This window comes from Lepidochelys kempii, chromosome 4, assembly GCF_965140265.1.
Source record: "Lepidochelys kempii isolate rLepKem1 chromosome 4, rLepKem1.hap2, whole genome shotgun sequence".
Classification (NCBI taxonomy): Eukaryota; Metazoa; Chordata; order Testudines; family Cheloniidae; genus Lepidochelys; species Lepidochelys kempii.
In genome coordinates, this window is record NC_133259.1 from 136,857,904 (window position 1) to 136,875,521 (window position 17,618).

The 17,618-nt window shown below is 41.9% G+C and overlaps 1 protein-coding gene across 1 annotated transcript in view; it reads left to right on the forward strand.

The window, feature by feature from the left end:
• The window catches only part of SFXN5 (sideroflexin 5), a 168,060-nt gene that overhangs the window by 24,008 nt on the left and 126,434 nt on the right, over window positions 1-17,618 (forward strand). The window contains exon 3 of the mRNA XM_073343014.1: window positions 9,093-9,170. Within this exon, the coding sequence (XP_073199115.1) occupies window positions 9,093-9,170 (78 nt within the window). The remainder of the gene's footprint in view (window positions 1-9,092; window positions 9,171-17,618) is intronic.

Below are 17,618 nucleotides of genomic sequence, written 5' to 3' on the forward strand. Positions count from 1 at the left end.
TTTTTGTACTCAGCAGATCAGATCTGAACCTTGCTTAGGTTAAATCCACTGCTGTGCAGTGTGTCAGCACAGGACACGTGCTCCACTTCAGATCAGGGATTGTGATGTCGAAGAGGGATGTAAGTGGTGCATGCTGCTTGTGCTGGTTCTCTGCACAGAGGTGAAATTCACTGACTCTTCATTAGAAACGCTCAAGAGGCACAGTCGCAGTTGCACCACCTAGCGCTTCAGTGTAGACGCTCACGACAGCGATGGGAGGGGTTCTCCTGTTGCTGTAGTTAGGACTTGCCTTTCTGAGAGGCGGTAGCTAGGTCAACAGAGGAATTCTTCAGTCAACCTAACGCTGGTTACAATGATTGGCTTAACCACGTCACTCAGAGCTGTAGTTTGCCCACCCCTGATTTATATATTGACTGTAGTTGCAATTTAAATATGCCTGCATGGTTTTCTGGAGGAGAATGCATGCTGAGCATGATGCTGGGCAGCACCTTCCTACAGTTCCTCTTTCTATATCCTTGGATGCATAAATAAGGGAATCTTGAGTAGGAGAGGTTGTTTTACCTCTGTACCTGGAACACTGTTTCCAGTTCTGGTGCCCACAGTTTAAGAAGAATGTTGATAAATTGGAGAGGGTTCAGAGAAGAGTCATGAGTATGATTAAAGGTTTAGAAACATGCCTGATAGTGATGGAGTCAAGGAGCTCAATTGATTTAGCTTAACAAAGAGAAGGTTAAGGGACGACTTGATCACAGTCTCTGAGTACCTACATAGGGAACAAATATTTAATAATGGGCTTTTCAGTCTAGCAGAGAAAGATAAAACATGCTCCAATAGCTGGAAGTTGAAGCTCAAAGAATTTGTACTGGAAATAAAGCGTGCGTTTTTAACAGGGAGGGTAATTAACCATTGGAACAATTTACCAGGGAGTGTGGTGGATTCTCCATCACTGACCATTTTTTAAATCATTTTAAATTGGATAAAAAGAAAAGGAGTATTTGTGGCACCTTAGAGACTAACTAATTTATTTGCTCAAATAAATTGGTTAGTCTCTAAGGTGCCACAAGTCCTCCTTTTCTTTTTGCGAATACAGACTAACACGGCTGCGACTCTGAAACCTTTAAATTAGATGTTTCTCAGTCTAAAAGATCTGCTCTAGGAATTATTTTGGGGAAGTTCTATGGCTTGTGTTATACAGGAGGTCAGACTAGATGATCAGAATGGTCCTTTCTATCCTTGGAATCTATGACCCATAAAACTGGGCCCCTGACCACCTTCAAAAATCCCCTGATAAATTCTGCTGTCAGTTACACCAGCGTAAATCTGGAGTTGCTCCACTGACCTATAAGTGCCTTCCAAAGGCATTTTTAAAAGAGCAACTTCAAAAGAAGACATTCTTAGTCATGATCCATCGCTCTTCACTAGGGCAGGAGAACCCTCTACATCCTGGAGGGCCAAATCCTATTGCAAAACCACGATGGGCTTCAGTGGATCAGGAGGTGGCCCACAAGTGTCTTTATATAATAATATTCAGCATGATGCAAAAACCAAGCAGCTGTTCAAAGGTGTTTGCCTCGTAAAAAGCTAAGAAAAAGGCTTGTGTGCCTCTGACGAATGAAATCGCTGTGATGTTTTTTCAGGATTTTAATCCTTTGCTGGCCCATTGACTTGCCACTAAGGAAACATCAGCTAATGATTCATGAGCATGCTTTCTATAAAGTCAGCATGAAGTTCAGTGAAGCAAACTTCTTTTTGTGAGGTCAAAACCATTGCTTGCTCAGGAGGAACATGACCTATGAGGGAAGATTGAAAAAATTGGGTTTGTTTCTCTCTGGAAAGAGAGAACTGAGAGGGGACACAACAGTTTTCAAGAACATAAAAAGTTGTTACAAGAAGGAGTGAGAAAAATTATTCTCCTTAACCTTTGAGGATAGGACAAGAAGTAATGGGCTTAGAGTGCAACAAGGGCGGTTTAGGTTGGACATTAGGAAAAACTTAAGCACTGAAATAAATTGCTCAGGGACGTTGTGGAATCTCCATCATTGGAAATTTTTAAGAGCAGGTTAGACAAACACCTGTCTGGTCTAGATAATCCTTAGTCCTGCCATGAGTGCAGGGGACTGGACTAGCTGATGTCTCAAGGTCCCTTCCAGTCCTATGATTCTATGACTCTTGAGTCTAATCAGCTCTGTCATTAAATGCTGAAAAGACACAGGTCAAAGAGCATTTACACCCTTATAGACGGAGTCCACACCTTTCCACTCCTATGATTCTATGAAAAGGTACCAGTCTAATAATCCTGCAGTCTTCTGAGTATCCTCAGAATAGATATCTCACAGACCGTGCCAATGCACTTGGTCCTTGGCATATCCCATTGCCACTGTTTCTCAGCCTGGATCTGGTGGTACCACCTCTAGTTCAGATTCCATGAACCGTTGAGCCCTCAACCTTTCTGCTGAGACAGACATCAAGAAAGTCCATTTGTAAGGTGGAAATTTGCCAGCTAGGAATTGGGTTAAGACTGCCAAACAGCCTTCAGTCACTATTGGACTGTAGTGAACCTGAACCAAGCACCTGAAGGCTCCATATCCCATTACCAATCCCCTGAGCTGTTCAGTCCCCAGTGAATCATTCTGGTGGAGCTAGCCCCATTGTCGTTAAGGATGAGACTAGCTTAATGTTTAATACCTGATTTTTCTAAGTTATGTAAAATCCACGTTTGATTGGATTGTCATGAAAATTGCAGTGCCTTCTGGACGTCTATGGTAGACTTACTGGTCCACATTTAGAAAAGGAGTACTTGTGGCACCTTAGAGACTAACCAATTTATTTGAGCATGAGCTTTCGTGAGCTACAGCTCACTTCGAAAGCTCATGCTCAAATAAATTGGTTAGTCTCTAAGGTGCCACAAGTACTCCTTTTCTTTTTGCGAATACAGACTAACACGGCTGTTACTCTGAAAACTGGTCCACATTTGAGGTCACTTGAACAAGGAGCTCTCTAGATATGTCCTCTTCCCCTCCAAATAAATATAAGAACCCTATCATTTTGATATTACAACTTTTTCTTTTTTTTTTTTTTTTCACACAACTGCGGATCAGTTTAGGGACTGATCCTCCCCAAACTGATATAACCTACTCAAGATTGATCTCAGCACCTACTGCCCCTCTGAGGAAGCAATATTTTAAAAGTTCTTCAGGTTAAAAGTTGTCCTTACAACATGGCTCAATCCAAGTAGACGAGCCAGAGAAAGTAAATTTTGCGTATTTGCAGCAGGCTGGGGCTCTGTTACAAGCCAGTGTTTTCAGGCAGACAGATAATTGGATAGCTCAAGGTGCTACCCTGTGGCTATTGAACCTGAGCAGCAGCCATATGCTGTGAGTTGAGTCCTGCTTTCCACAGCTTTCTGAGAATTTGTGTTGTGCAAATTGGTTGCTCTCTGCCTCCATTCGGTGGGGGCTTCTTCTGGAAGTTTTGCTGTGAGAGCACAGGTTCTGAGTAAAAAGCTAATATTTCAAAGTTACCGAAAATCCACATGGATATTCACATTCCACTTTATAGATTTAGAAGTACTGTCAAAGAAAATAGCTTAAATTAAACAGAAGGAAAATGAAAGACGCCAGTAAGCAGCAGCAGTCATAGCAAACTTCAAATGATATTTCTTCCCACAAACTGCTATAGAAAAATAAAGCAGTACACAATAAACGTTCAAACCAACAGATAGAATTTTTGCAGGCCTTTTTTACCCTTCGTAAAATGGAAATCCTGGTGCAACCTTAACTGTGCTGGCATCACCCCACCATAATAATGCTGCGCCACTGTAGGGTCAGAGGAACTATTCATGGCGCAAGTTGCGTCGTTGGACTGATGTGGACCGCAACTCTGTATTTCCTGGGTTTTGGAGGTTTTAAAGAACAGGTGCACTCAGCATTTTGGAATTACATGAGGCACTGCTGGTTAATCTTAACTCTGTGTTAGCAAAGTTTTGGGGCAGTTAATATTTTATTAAAACAATCTGAACCGTTCTAAACCAAGTGCTTTCATATTCTTAGTATGATCATTATGTTTTACATTTTTGTTTGTTGTAGGACACTCTTAAGTTGTTTTTAAGCCTTTTGTAATCTTTCACAACCCTCAGCTATTTTGTTTGGAGGCTCATTCCTTTCATAAAGCGTTATTTATTTTTTTTGCCTGCTGAGCCAAAAGGAGACATTTAAGGAGACTGCAAGTTTAAAAGCAAAAATTGGGTTTTTTTTTTCTGTTTGTTGCTGTACTAAACAAGATGAGATCCAGCCAGGGTTGTTATAGTAACTACTAACATTTCCTCAAGAGAAGAGGAAAAAAATAGAACACAGATCCATTCATTTATTTACTTTAGACTTTCATTCAAAGTTACATGCTGTTCTGTGTAGATGATTTGCAAGACACACAGTGTAGGTAATTTCAGTGGAAAACCCTGCCCCCAAATCTCCATACTAATAATGAGAATGAATGGTTCTCCAGTATATTGAGCTGGCAATACTGGTTTATTGTGGAGCTTTGTAGGGAAAATTGGTTATTTTCTCTGGATCCTTTACTTATTATTCATTCTGTAGTCTTTGACTTTTCACCTCTGGATCCTGCACTGCCATCTCGGATTCTCCTGTTCTTTAGTTCTATTTTAATATTCCCTTCCTTTATGAGTATCAGAATTGTGTTGTCTGGGGTGGGGGTGAATTGGAAAAAAATCAATTTTTGTCATAGCAAAAAAATGCAAAGGTCATAATTTTTTCTCAGTTGCTCTCTTCCCCCTTCATTCCCGAAAGTGGCTGCCTATGTTTTCATATACATGAGGTACCTTTTTATCTTTTAAAATAAAAATAAAAATCAAACTTATTCAGGTAGAATAAACCCTTACTACGCACAGGATATCGATAACATTCTTATACTTGGTGGTGTTTTGATAGAGCTTGTTATAATTCCTAAATTATATGGTTTTACAATTTTCCTGTCATTTCTAACCCCTTTATATGAAAGAAGGAATGCTCCACAGAAGCTCTATCTACTGGAAGGATTAGGAAGATGGCGCTGCCTCATTTTTTCCCATTAGATCATTCTGAGAACCATCAGGGTTAAAAAGCGAACTTTTCTTGTTTTGTTTATTTGAACAAAAGTACAGATAATTCCACACAGTCCTTTTTTTATTTGTAAAAATTGTGGTATCTGTGACCGGCATTGACCACAGGACATATGACTAGCCTTACTCGTAAGGTGCCCATCGTTGTCATACCTAGACACTATTGTGTATATTTTTTTAAGTAAATCAGGTCCTGCTAAGAAAAGACCCAAACTCTCCTCCCCTCGCTCACACATTAAAGCTGCTTGACTGTGAGAAGTTAAAGCTCTGGATGATTAATTCCAGGAGGATCATTTCATTATTTTTTAAAATACCGTGTGCGTGTTCCAGTTGTGTGTCTGCAGTTTTCCGGAGCCTGGATACTGACGTAATCCCTAGTCTTTGGAGCAGGGTGTGGTGTTTCTCTCCAGTACTTGTGCCTGTACCCCGGATGTCCCCAACACATCCCAGTCCCACCCAATGAACGGAGTGAACACACTGCTAGTTTAGGATGACTTCACATTGCTGGAGTGTATCTTCGTTAAGTCAGCAAACCAAACCAAGATCAAATATAAGCCCAGAGTGATTCTGGAACCTCCCAGAGAAAGTGGGTGGGGTGCAGGGAGGTTTCAGATGAGGCTAGTGCTTTCTGAAAAGAGACTTGAGTTTACCAGGTAATGTGTCTGATAAAACTTGCTTTAAATGAATATATATGGACAAAACATTTGAATGACAGTGGAAGACATGAAGGCTGCTCTGTATTAACATACAAATGCTCTATGATTGTCCGACTGCTGTAAGGGCTGTGATCTGACTCCTGAAGCTGAGTCAAAAGGGGCTGTTCTGTAAAACAAAGACTAGAAATAAAGACAGGTTTCAGAGTAACAGCCGTGTTAGTCTGTATTCGCAAAAAGAAAAGGAGTACTTGTGGCACCTTAGAGACTAACCAATTTATTAGAGCATAAGCTTTCGTGAGCTACAGCTCACTTCCTCAGCTGTAGCTCACGAAAGCTTATGCTCTAATAAATTGGTTAGTCTCTAAGGTGCCACAAGTACTCCTTTTCTTTTTACTAGAAATAAAATATCTCTGGGGCAAATGCTTCAAGGGCCATTGCAAGAACAATGGCTGGGCTAATAATTAGGAAGGGACTTCCTGCTGTGGCTCCAGCAAATTTAAAAGGCTTACTTTGCCAGGGCTGGGGGCTTAAGATCAAAAGGATACTAAATAGAGTCCCTCTCTTGAGAGAAAGCAGGGTCAGTTGTTGGGGGCTATTCAGGGAACAGGCTGAGACTGAGAGAGTCTGTGTGGCAGGAGTCTGAAGAGGTTGAGGTACCTGGCTAACACTGTGTGGAGAAGGAGAGAGGAACAGTAAGTGCTATGTAAGTATGTCTGTATTTAGGCTATTTTATTGTTTTCAAATCCTTGCTGTCTTGTGCTGTTTGGCGTTCTGACTGTTAAGAATAAACAATACTTTGTTTTGACAAGGCTGTGTAGTTACTGTGGATATACCACTGTCACGATTCCCGAGGGGCAAAACTGCAGGTACCTAACCGAAGTCAGACCTGCTGAGGTAATCCTGGTGAGCACAAGCATCTGCAACCCAGGCTCTAGTCTAAGAGTGGGAGAAAAGGGTGACTCCACCCCACAAAAAGCAGCTTGTCACCTGTTCAGATGCTCTCAGGCAAATGCAGAGAGGTGACAGCAGTGCAGCTAGCCCGATAACCGTGACTGACCTCCATTGCAGAGCCTGAAGAGAAGAAGCTTGCTCTAGTGTTCACGTTTCGTTCAGGCTGTTTGAATGTTTCCTGAATTCTTCCTTTCTTCATGTCTCCTGAAATTAAACCTCATTAGGTGTCTTTGCAAAGACTACTCACTTTTACATGTGTGTTGAATCACTGCTAATAAATGTAATACCAAGGCCAAAAATATGTGAATATATATGGAATTAGGTTAGTGTATGCAAAAATGGGCATTGATCCGTCCACAACACATTTGCTCTGTAGAAAGCTGGGATTGCCACTTTTTCATTAATGCATTTATGTACTGAACACTTGAAAGGCACTAGTCATTCATTTATTGCCAATTTCGGGTTGGCCTAACTGCTGGTATTTCCAAGAAAACAACAAAGTATTCTTTGATGTTTGCAACAAAAAGGGACTAATAATCTGCCAGCAATTAGCCCAGCCTATAGAAGAACAAGTTTTGCTCTAATGATACTTGCCTAATTTTTGGAAGGACAAGCTTATTGATGTTTGTGAGGATCTATGATACAATGCTAAGGGCCATAAATACCTACGTAGATTATAATCAGATATCATCGTGTTAAAAAAAATCTTTATAAAGCATCCCTATCTAGAAATAATAGTTGTAACAGCTAGGGCAGGAATGTTCAACTAAACAAGCCTGACAGTAACATTTAAAAACATTAAGGTTCCTGCAGGAAATCCATCATCCAGGTAAATAACCTGAATTGTCTTTGTTTTTAAATAAATGAGAAATCTTTCCCTATTCCGTTGACATTTTCTGCAGCCTTACTGCAGGTTTGGCAGGGCACTGGAAAAGCAGTGGCCTTCACTGAAGCCAGCCTTTACAGCCTGACTTGATGTTCTGCATTTTGGATTAATTGAATGGAGATTACTTTCCCCTTTTTATTACCAAACATCAAAAGAATTGGCCTACGAGTCTCAGTCCAGTGCTTAATTGCAAGATCATACTTCCCCTTGAAATATGGGTATATATTCTGGAAACAAATGGGACTTTTTGATTCAGCAATACATGAATATCAATACTTGCGATAATTTGAATGCATGAGATATTTAAAAACTGCCTTTTAGTGCAACATGAGGAAGTTGCTTATTTCTATATGTGTTTGTGTGTGTATAATGGGTGGGATTTTAAAATGGCCTCGGCTCTTGCCTAATTCTGATCTCATTAACTTCAGCAATCAAACTCCCATTAACTTCAGTGGGAGCAGAATGATGCCAACACTGATTCTGAAAATCTGGCCCAAATATATAGACAATATAGTGGTTATCATTAAAATACCAACATTTGCCAACAGCTACCACATGTTGGTACCCGAGATAGCACAGTTAAATCATTTCTGAAATATATGAAAATATTATTGTATCTCAGATATATGGGGCCTGATTCTGATCTCCTTTATGTTGGTGTCAAGCAGGATAACTGCATTGATTTCAGTGATGGTACACCCATTTGAGAGCAGAAACTGCATTGACTTCAGTGGAATTATCCTGCTCGACTCTGATGTAGCTGAGATCAGAATCAAACATGCTGTTTAATAATTGTTGGTAGATGTTGAAGCTTTGAGGGTGGCCACTCTGTGTGTGTGTGTTTTCTTTTAATAATACAGATTAATTATATGTGCTACTGCCTCTTACTGCAGTTCTTGAGGTCTTGAATTTACTTTACCATATTTTTCAGTCCTGTAGTCCTTATGTAGGCAAAACTCCTTTTGACTTCAGTGGGTGTTTTGATGGTTTCTGGAGTTTGGTGAAAGGTATGAATTGATTCCCCATAAGTGCACTGTCCATTGCACCTGTGTAGGTCATTTTGTCCTCAAAAAAGTATTTCCCTAGCTGCATTATGAATCCAGCCTCCTTCTTGAGATAGTAAATCAGATTTATCATGCTAATTAAGAAGACTTCAGCTGAACAGACTTTCTGATACCATTTGTGCCAGCATTCCTTGTTCTTTTGTGTATCCCACATAATTATTATATATTATTAGATACTTGTACAAACAGAGAGGAAGCTGCAGTCCCTCTCTCAAGAAGCTGATAATATAAATCTTAACACAGAAACATGTACTAAATGTGTATGTATATATAAAAAATACACCTATCCCGAGGCTTGCATAAAGAAGTGTGTTTTAAGACTTGCACGTGGCCCTGTAACCTAGATTCACAGCCTTAGGTCTAACGTGGTCAGTGCAGAACAAATGTTGCTGATCATGCTTTATTGTTTTATGTATTTGCAGAGTCGTCTGAAAGAAGCTGTGCAATTGCTGGAGGATTATAAACATGGGACTTTACCCCCTGGAGTCACCAACAAAGAGGTAATACATACGAGCAGTTGTTTACTGGGTTCCTACTTGTGCATGGACAACTACTTTACTGAAGAAAAACAAATTTCATGTATGGTTTCAGAGTTGCAGCCGTGTTAGTCTGTATTCGCAAAAAGAAAAGGAGGACTTGTGGCCCCTTAGAGACTAACCAATTTATTTGAGCATAAGCTTTTGTGAGCTACAGCTCACTTCATCGGAGGCATTCAGTGGAAAATTTCATGTATGTCTTTGTAGCCAGTCACCAGTTTGGTACTTTCCTGGGTTTGTACTGTCATGATTACCACAAGTTATCATCTGTTACTGATCTGTTTTTAGTAAGTGTTACTTTTTTTTAAATAAATCCTTAATGATGGTACAGCTGATGACTGTCCCAGTGCTGGGATCTCATCTGGCATTAGTTATAATGCCAATATATGCTGCTTCTGGAAGGAACTGGATGTCTTACACTGGCTATTCCATCTTCTTTTTGGCACTGGGCATAGTAACTCGGTGTGTGTCACGTTAATACTAACAATTTCATAGAAATCGTAGAAATGAATGGCTAGAAGGGACCTTGAGAGGTCATCTGGGCCTTCTCCCCACACTGAGGCAGGACCAAGAATACCTAGGCCATACCTGACAGGTGTTTTGTTTTTGTTTTTTTGTGGGGGCTTTTGTTAGGCATTTTAAAAAGTTTTGCTGAGCAAAAGTCCACAAGAGGTGGTTTAACCTGTAAACATGTTAAATAAAAATTGTTATTAAACGTAAGCATAACATTTGAGTTTAAAGAATTGTGTCAATTAAGAATAACATTCATCACCAGCACCATCACTACCCTCCAGCTCTCACAAAATGTGTATTTTGCCAGTTCTAGATCCTAAAAAATATGTTGCTTTCTTCACTAAGCTGAAGTCTCTCACCAGGCATGTCACTGTGTCCATGTATTGGCAGCTAGAGTTGTCTATAAACCCTCCTTCTCTGAGGGGGTCACGTTAATTGCTGATACAGCCTCACTGAAATAAATGCACTTACATTGTATGGCTCCTCCACCTATCTTGTCCTGGTTTATGATCTCACTGGGGCTCAGGTATGAGACAGGTGTCTGGACACCTCGGTGAGGCTGCAGTGTGTGTGGTTTTCTTCTTTGACATGGTTACTGGCCTAGTGGAAGGAGGAAGCACCTTTGGCCTTTTGAGACAGTCCCACACGACATTCTCATAAGTAAACTAGGGGTGTGTGGTCTAGATGAAATTCTAGACGATGGGTGCAAAACTGGTTGAAAGAGTAGATCTCTCTAGCTTGCTGAAGTCCTACAAGATAAACTCATACTTCTGTGAAACCCTTATCAGCTCTTCGAACAGCCCAGGCACAACCTACTATCAGGTCTTAGTCCAGTGAACATCTTGTTTTGAAGGAGCCATTAAATTAATGTGCCACCTGACGTTTTCTAGCGAGTGTTCAGTTTTGTGTTACGCCAGTATCCAAAACTGCCTTCTTTCCATTCAGTGCATGTTGCCAAGGGTTCCCCGGCAGCAGCCAAAGGCGTAATAACGATGCTTAGTTTGTTTTCATTGCTTGGTGAAACAATTCCAGTACTTGAAAAATGAAAGTGTAAAAGACCATCAGAAAGTCTGTAACATCAAATATTTTCTCAATACATTTATCATCTCCTTGGCAGGGCTTTTAAAGAGAAATTTCGCCTTCTATATAGATTCAACCTTCTGAAATGGAACAGTCGTGGACAGTTCCTTCCAGAACTGGCTTTCCTTAGCCCCTTACCTGCACTCTGCTCCTGCTTGCCATGACCCTCCTTACAAGGCAGATGCTGGAGTAAACACTCTTCATCCCCAGTTATCCTCTGGGGAAAGGTTCACAGCCTTGCAGCTACTTCCCGGATCCCAATAGGAGCACAGCCTTTGTTGGATTCAGAAGAAATTATTTTAGAAAGCTCAGCTGTTGCTCAATAGCATGAAACAGGGTAATCTTAATCTAAAAATCCTCTAGAAAATGCAAGGAAACCCGCCAGAATTTTGCACAAAATCAGGCCTCTTCCAGACAGAGCAAATAGCTGGAGCTGATCCAGGCACAAAATAAGAAATATTCAGTTGTTGTTTTTTTTAAAGTAGAAGTATCTATGTAAAAAACATTACAGCTGCAAAGTGAAGTGCTCAAAAGCTGGGGAAATGCCACAGTTCCAGTCCATGACCAGCCTTAACTCTGCCTCTGGGCATATACATTGTAATACAGTCTTTGGTTCGATTATTTGTTCTGTTGCTCTTGTCTGCATTAGCTGAGCGTATGCTCCTATCAACCCCATAGGCTGCTCTTTCCTAACCACGTTCTGCCACTACTCCCTGTTCACTCTCTTGACACCTCTCTTTTGTGTTGTCATCCCTTCCTCCACTGGTTCCCTTCCCCACTCCTCACTTGCATCCACCATCTCCACCTTACCCTTGCTTCTCCCTTTTTGTTCTCCCCTTTGCCCATTCCTCACCCCCTCTCACCTCCACAAATCCAAATTCCACCTCCACTTCCTCCTCTGTGCGATATTTGACCCAGCCTCCATCCCCACCAGTCCCATTTCCTGCACCCTGTCCCATCACCACCTCTAGCCCTTCCTTTTCAAGCCGTCTCCCTGTCATCCTCTTCTCTTGCTCCCTCTGGAATACCCAGTGGTTGCACACACTGCATCTCAAAGACCACCATTATCCATGTTTTTTTCGTCTCCTTCTCCCTCTATCTCCTGGCACTTACAGGAACTTTGGATCCCCTCTCCTGACACTGCCGCTGCAGCCACACACTCTCAGTGACCTCTTTTCTCACATGCTCCACCTCAAGTAGTCCGCAAAGGAGTGAGGTGAGGTGTAGAGCTTCTCTTCTGCTGTTTCCAACCCTACCACTCTTTCTTCCTCTTCAAACACTCCTCCTGCCTCTTATCTCCACTCCCCCTCCATGTAGTCACCATCTACTGCCCCCAACTCCTCCGCATCCACCTTCCTCTCTGGCTCCTTTGCTCTCCCTTTTTCCTCACAGCACAACTTCATCCTCGCTGTCTTCAACTTCATGTTGACATGTTAGCTGCCCACTTACTCCTCCTACCCTCTTTGTTTGATCCGGAACGATAGATCTGCTCTCCTGCTCACCAAAATGGCCACTAATTTAAGACTGTAACCTGTTCCCAGGGGCTTCCTAGGGAAAAGGGACACACTCAAACAGGTGAAAAATTCATCTAATCTGCTAGTAGCTGCTAGACTACTGATAACCTCTCATTGGGAAAAGAAAAATAGCTAAAAGTTAGAGGAGTGGTTCCAGAACATATGGGAGATTGTTATGGAAAAACTCAATGCATCAATTAGGTACCCCGCAAAATTGTCAGAGGACAGATAGATATTTAGTTACTGTTTATTCAATACTAAAAGTACTGCCAAACCCCTCCCTGCAGCACGCCTGTCCAATTATTTTGAATGTTAACATTTGACAGGCATGCATGGTTTGGTAAATATGAGTAGAGTCAGTAGTTTCACTCAGTTTAATAAAATCCCCAGAAATAACACAGCCTGGGTGGCAGAAAGAGGCTCACTCTGTAATATGATAATACTCTGTTAAACAAAGAGATTTGATGATTCTGTTACTGCATAATGTTTCTCTAAACAAAAAGATCACCTCAGTGTTGTAATGATTAATACTTTAGATATTTACATGGCAATGATTTGTAAACCTGTTAAAACTTCCTAAATAATTACATTACAAAAATTTATCTTTTTCTTCTGGGGGAAAAAAATCTAGTGGTGGCTTGGGGTTCGCCTGGTTTGTTGTTGTTGGGGTTTGTTTGTTTTTTTGAACTCTGCTATGAAGGAGATACATGAACACAACATATCTGAAAATGTTTTGACACAAGAGGCATCAGTATCTAATTTCAGTTTGGGAATGAAAACTGTATTCTGAAAAGTTAAAAGGGAAGCAATGAGAGAATCAGGCTTTCTGACATGTCTCTTAGGCCTGTTAGGAGCTAACAGTAGAGAGTTGTAGACCTGTCTAATAGCTTAGAGTGGCAGTGGTGTGATCCTTGCTGAAGGGAGAGAGAGTGTATCATCTGTCCCACCTTTCTCTGTGTACAGAGATACCTTTGTGTCACTGAGAGCCCTACCAGATTTTTGTCCCACCTGAGCGTTCCTTGGCACCTGTCAGCTTTCCCCCAGCTCCTAGTTTAAACAGTTCCATTACTGAGTTTGCAAAATCTTTTTCATTTGCATTCATTACAAGCTTCTATGCAGTGAGAGAGAGGCAACATGTTACATGTAAAGTGCCCAATCCTGCAAGCTCTTTGTTTGCAGATTTTCCCCCGGGTTCTTGAAGGGCCGCTGGTGGGATCAGGCTTTTAGCATGAAACTCTGGTGGCTAGTGATATTTGAAAGGAGATAGATGAAAATGACACACACACTTGCACTCGGAGCCAATTTGCAGCAGAAGGTATAGACCGTAACACCTCCAATTCTAAACAGGGCAGCCATCCCCAGACTGCCTCCTGTGGGGAGCCTCCATTGGAACAAAAGCATTTTCATTTGAAGGAATAAATACTTCTCTGAAGAAGAATACCAGTCATAAAAATATTGTTGGAGTGAATAAAGCTGCATACTACTTAAAAGTGGCATTTTCTGCAGCCCAGACACATCCTCAAACCAAAAAGCTTCACCAACTGCAGACATTACGATGTGGCTTTTGTCCTTTATTTCCAGGCTTCTTTGCATCATTTGTCTAATTTGTAGAACTGCATCTGTGTCCTCTATTTGCAAGAGTCCCTTTTCCAACCTGAGCCACCGATCAGCACAGATTGGAAGAACAGATTGATGCTGGCATGTCAGCGGTGGTAAAAGTTGAAAGAAGCCGTACTTGATGGCTACCAGCTACACAGGGGAGAGTTAAAGAATCCTTGTTTGACAACACGGCTGCTTTACTATTTTTATTAGTGCTGCACAAACATGCAATGCAGGAAAAACAGGTGCTTCTCCCAAGGAACTTACCAAAGGTTACTGGACATGGACAGTATTGCTTGGGCACTGTAAAATGCAGGGTGACGGTCTCCTGTTGAAGGACTAAATTAGGGAATCGGTGCTGTGAATGCTTTTTCACAAATTAAAGAACTGCAACATTCTTTCAACCCATCTCCCCGTGATGCTAGACTTTTATGTTACTGAAAGGGCCCACATCTTCATCTTTCTGTGCTAAAGCCTTTCGAGCTGTAACAACAAACCAGTAGAATCACTTCCCCGTAAACAACCTACCTGGTATGTTCAGCAAAACACATCCATCCCATTGCGCCTTTTGTGTCCTGGCGACCCTTTCCTTTGAATAAATCTCTATGGGAATGTCTGTGTGCTCTGGGATCAGCCAAGAGTGTAAACTATTGCTATTTAATATTTGTATGACAGCCACATCCAGAGGTCCCAGTCAGGATCAATGCAGCTCCCAGCACAGCAGACACCTAGTTACAGACTAAATAACGAGACAGACAGAAAACAGACCATGAAAGTATTTGCAGCAATTTTATATTCCTCCTGACCATCCTTCCTCTCACTCTTGCCCTCTGGGGGTGTGCCACAGTGTCTATTTGTGGTCTTGCCACTAGGAGAGAACAAAGAGCCACAGTGTTATTGTAGGTTCCGGAGCTGTATGCCAGTTATACATGGCTCACCGTGCATCACATAAGGACCTGCAAGATAAAGGCCGAAATGCACCTTAATTCTACAGAGGTTTTTTTTTGCACCAAGTTAACGATATCAGTTTAGAAACCAATTGCACCAATTTCACTATTTTGGTTTCTGAACTGAGATAAGTAAACCAGTACAAAAAATGGTGTGTAGACCTGCCCTAAGTGACTTTTCCAAGATCACAGAGGGTGTCTGTGTCGAGCAGTGAACCCAGGTTTCCAAAGTCCCAGGCTAGTGCTCTTAACACTGGACCATCTTTCTTCTCAAATTAAGCATGTGCATAGGTGTCTGTGGAAACAGAACCCTAGATTGGGAGCTCGGTGCTGCCATAAAAAAGAGAAAAATCGTTCTCTCTTGCCACGGAGGGTAGGAAAAGAAGCAATGGGTTCAAACTACAGCATAGCAGATTAAGATTAAATCTCATCAAAACTTCCTGTCTGTAAGAACAGTAGGAGAATGGAACGGACTGCCTAGGGAAGTTGTGGAAGCTCCTTCACTGGAGGTTTTCAAATAGAAGCTGGATAATCATCTGTCTTGGATGGTTTAGACACAACAAATCCTGCATCTTTGCAGAGGGTTAGACTAGATGACCCTTGTGGTCCCTTCTAACTCTATGGTTCTATGATTCTAGGTTCTGTGTTTTCTATATGTTTGTAGAAAACTGAGCACATTGTGGGAGCTATGGCAATATAAATGGAAAAGAACTGTCTGTGTATTTCTCATGCACCCATCACTGCAGTATCTTGACATTGAGATAACAAAGAGACAGCCTTTCTCCCTCATCTTTTTGGTTTTTTATTATTTTTCATTCTACCACCCTCAAGATATCTAACCAGAAATCTTCACCCTTTTAAACACAAGTGTGTCACTGAAAGAAATTGAATGAGCCACAGCAAGAGAGAAATGTGAGCTTTTGAAATGCATCCGCCTTTGTCCTAGGAGAGAGAGACTCTTCCTCCATCCAGCCCCATTCCGTGAGCATTGGCTGAGCATGCGCTCAGGCATGTCACTGGTAGCTTCTCACTCCTGAGCCTTTCCAAATGCAGTTTTGACCACTTGTAGTTTTGAAACTGTTTCATTTCTTCCCCTATTAGTCTCAGTGAGGTGAAAAAAGACTCACCAGTATAATGGGCATATATTGATTACTGTGCTCTTCCTTCAATTGTGCTAACAGCAGGAAGAGCTGCTCATGCTGTCCCAGACACGGCAGAGAACAATGACTCTATTGAAGGCTAAACAGCATCCCTTTTAGAGAATAATAACTTTTCTTAACATTGTTGATGATGAGCAAAGAGGTCCATTTGCAGTAAACTGTACTCTTCCCCTCTCCGATCCGCTATTTCTTACTTACATTTTATCAGAAGGCTGTATACTGGGTCTCCCATTGCTTCCCTTTCTTTTTGAGGGATGTTTTCTAATGGGCTGAGGACAGAACTGGGAGCACCTCTCTCCTGCATTTTAATCTGAACTGTGACACTCTGGCCCCATCGATACTGGGTGGAGAACAGAACCTGGAAGCAATGCCTAAAATCAGTTCCACCAAAACAAGATCCCAGCCAGGAAAATTAGTTCCCAATAGCCACCATTGTATGTGTGTAAACACCCCACTCCCAACCCCGATGCTCCATGTGTGAATCTTCCCTCTGATGCAGAAGGGGCTCAGCTGCCTGCTGGGCACCTTCCATTACCCGGAGCAGGTGTGGGTTCCTTGGTGGGGGAGGGGGCAAAGGCTGAGTAGGCTTGGGAGAGGAATGGGCAGGCTGGGAGTAAAGCAGGTTGTTCTGCTGTCTTTCACACGCGCACACACCCACCCAGATTCATCACACTTAGGTAGGAAAGATAACACAGTCCCCAAGACGGTATTATGGCTTCTGCAGAGAATCACTGGCTGTCAGGAGTTTCTGGGGGCAGGGCTGGAACAGGGCTGGGTAGCGCTCCCTCCCCACCCCACCCCCCTGCGGGGCTGTCCCAGGCCCTGCTGCACCCCTCCAAATATTCCTCTGCACCCCTGCACCCCTCTATGAGTTGTGCCTCACAGTTTGGAGACCACTCTTGTAGACTCTCCTGGTGTGCAGTCATTGTTCCCGAGAGCGCTTTAGTGCAGTACTGTTTTAAACAACACAACTTTAAAACACACCGGGGAACTTTTAGTTCTCACCAACAGGGTGTGTGCAACGCCGTAGTGCACATTAGAGACCACACCCCTCGCGCACATTACCCCCCCGGGTAGATAAGTCCTGAGAGACAAGTACTGAGAGATGTAAAGTAGTGCTCCTTCTGCCTTTCTGAGATGGGGTTTGTTGCTTTGATGCACGTGAAAGCACCTGAAAACACACAGCCCTGTAGGAACCAATGCTCCATTGGCTAGTGGGAAGGAAAGACAAAAGGAAACAGCGATTGGACTTTGGGGAAAGGGGTCCTGACCTGAAGAGTTTGGTCAGTAATCTTACTGGAAGCGTTTGGTGAGAAATTTTACTTGAATCTAATATAGTTTGTTAAATTAGGCACTAGTAAGCATTTGAGCTTTATTTTTCTTATAACCATTTCTAACTTCTATGTCTCTTTACTTATACTCACTTAAAATCTCTCTCTATATAGTTAATAAACTTGCTTTGCTATTTTATCTAATCCAGTGTGTTTAAGTTGAAGTGTCTGGGAAACTGTTTAAGGTAATAAACTGTTATATTATTCCCTTAAAGGAATAACAAACTTAATATATTTGTACTGTCCAGGAGAGGGTTGGGCAGTACAG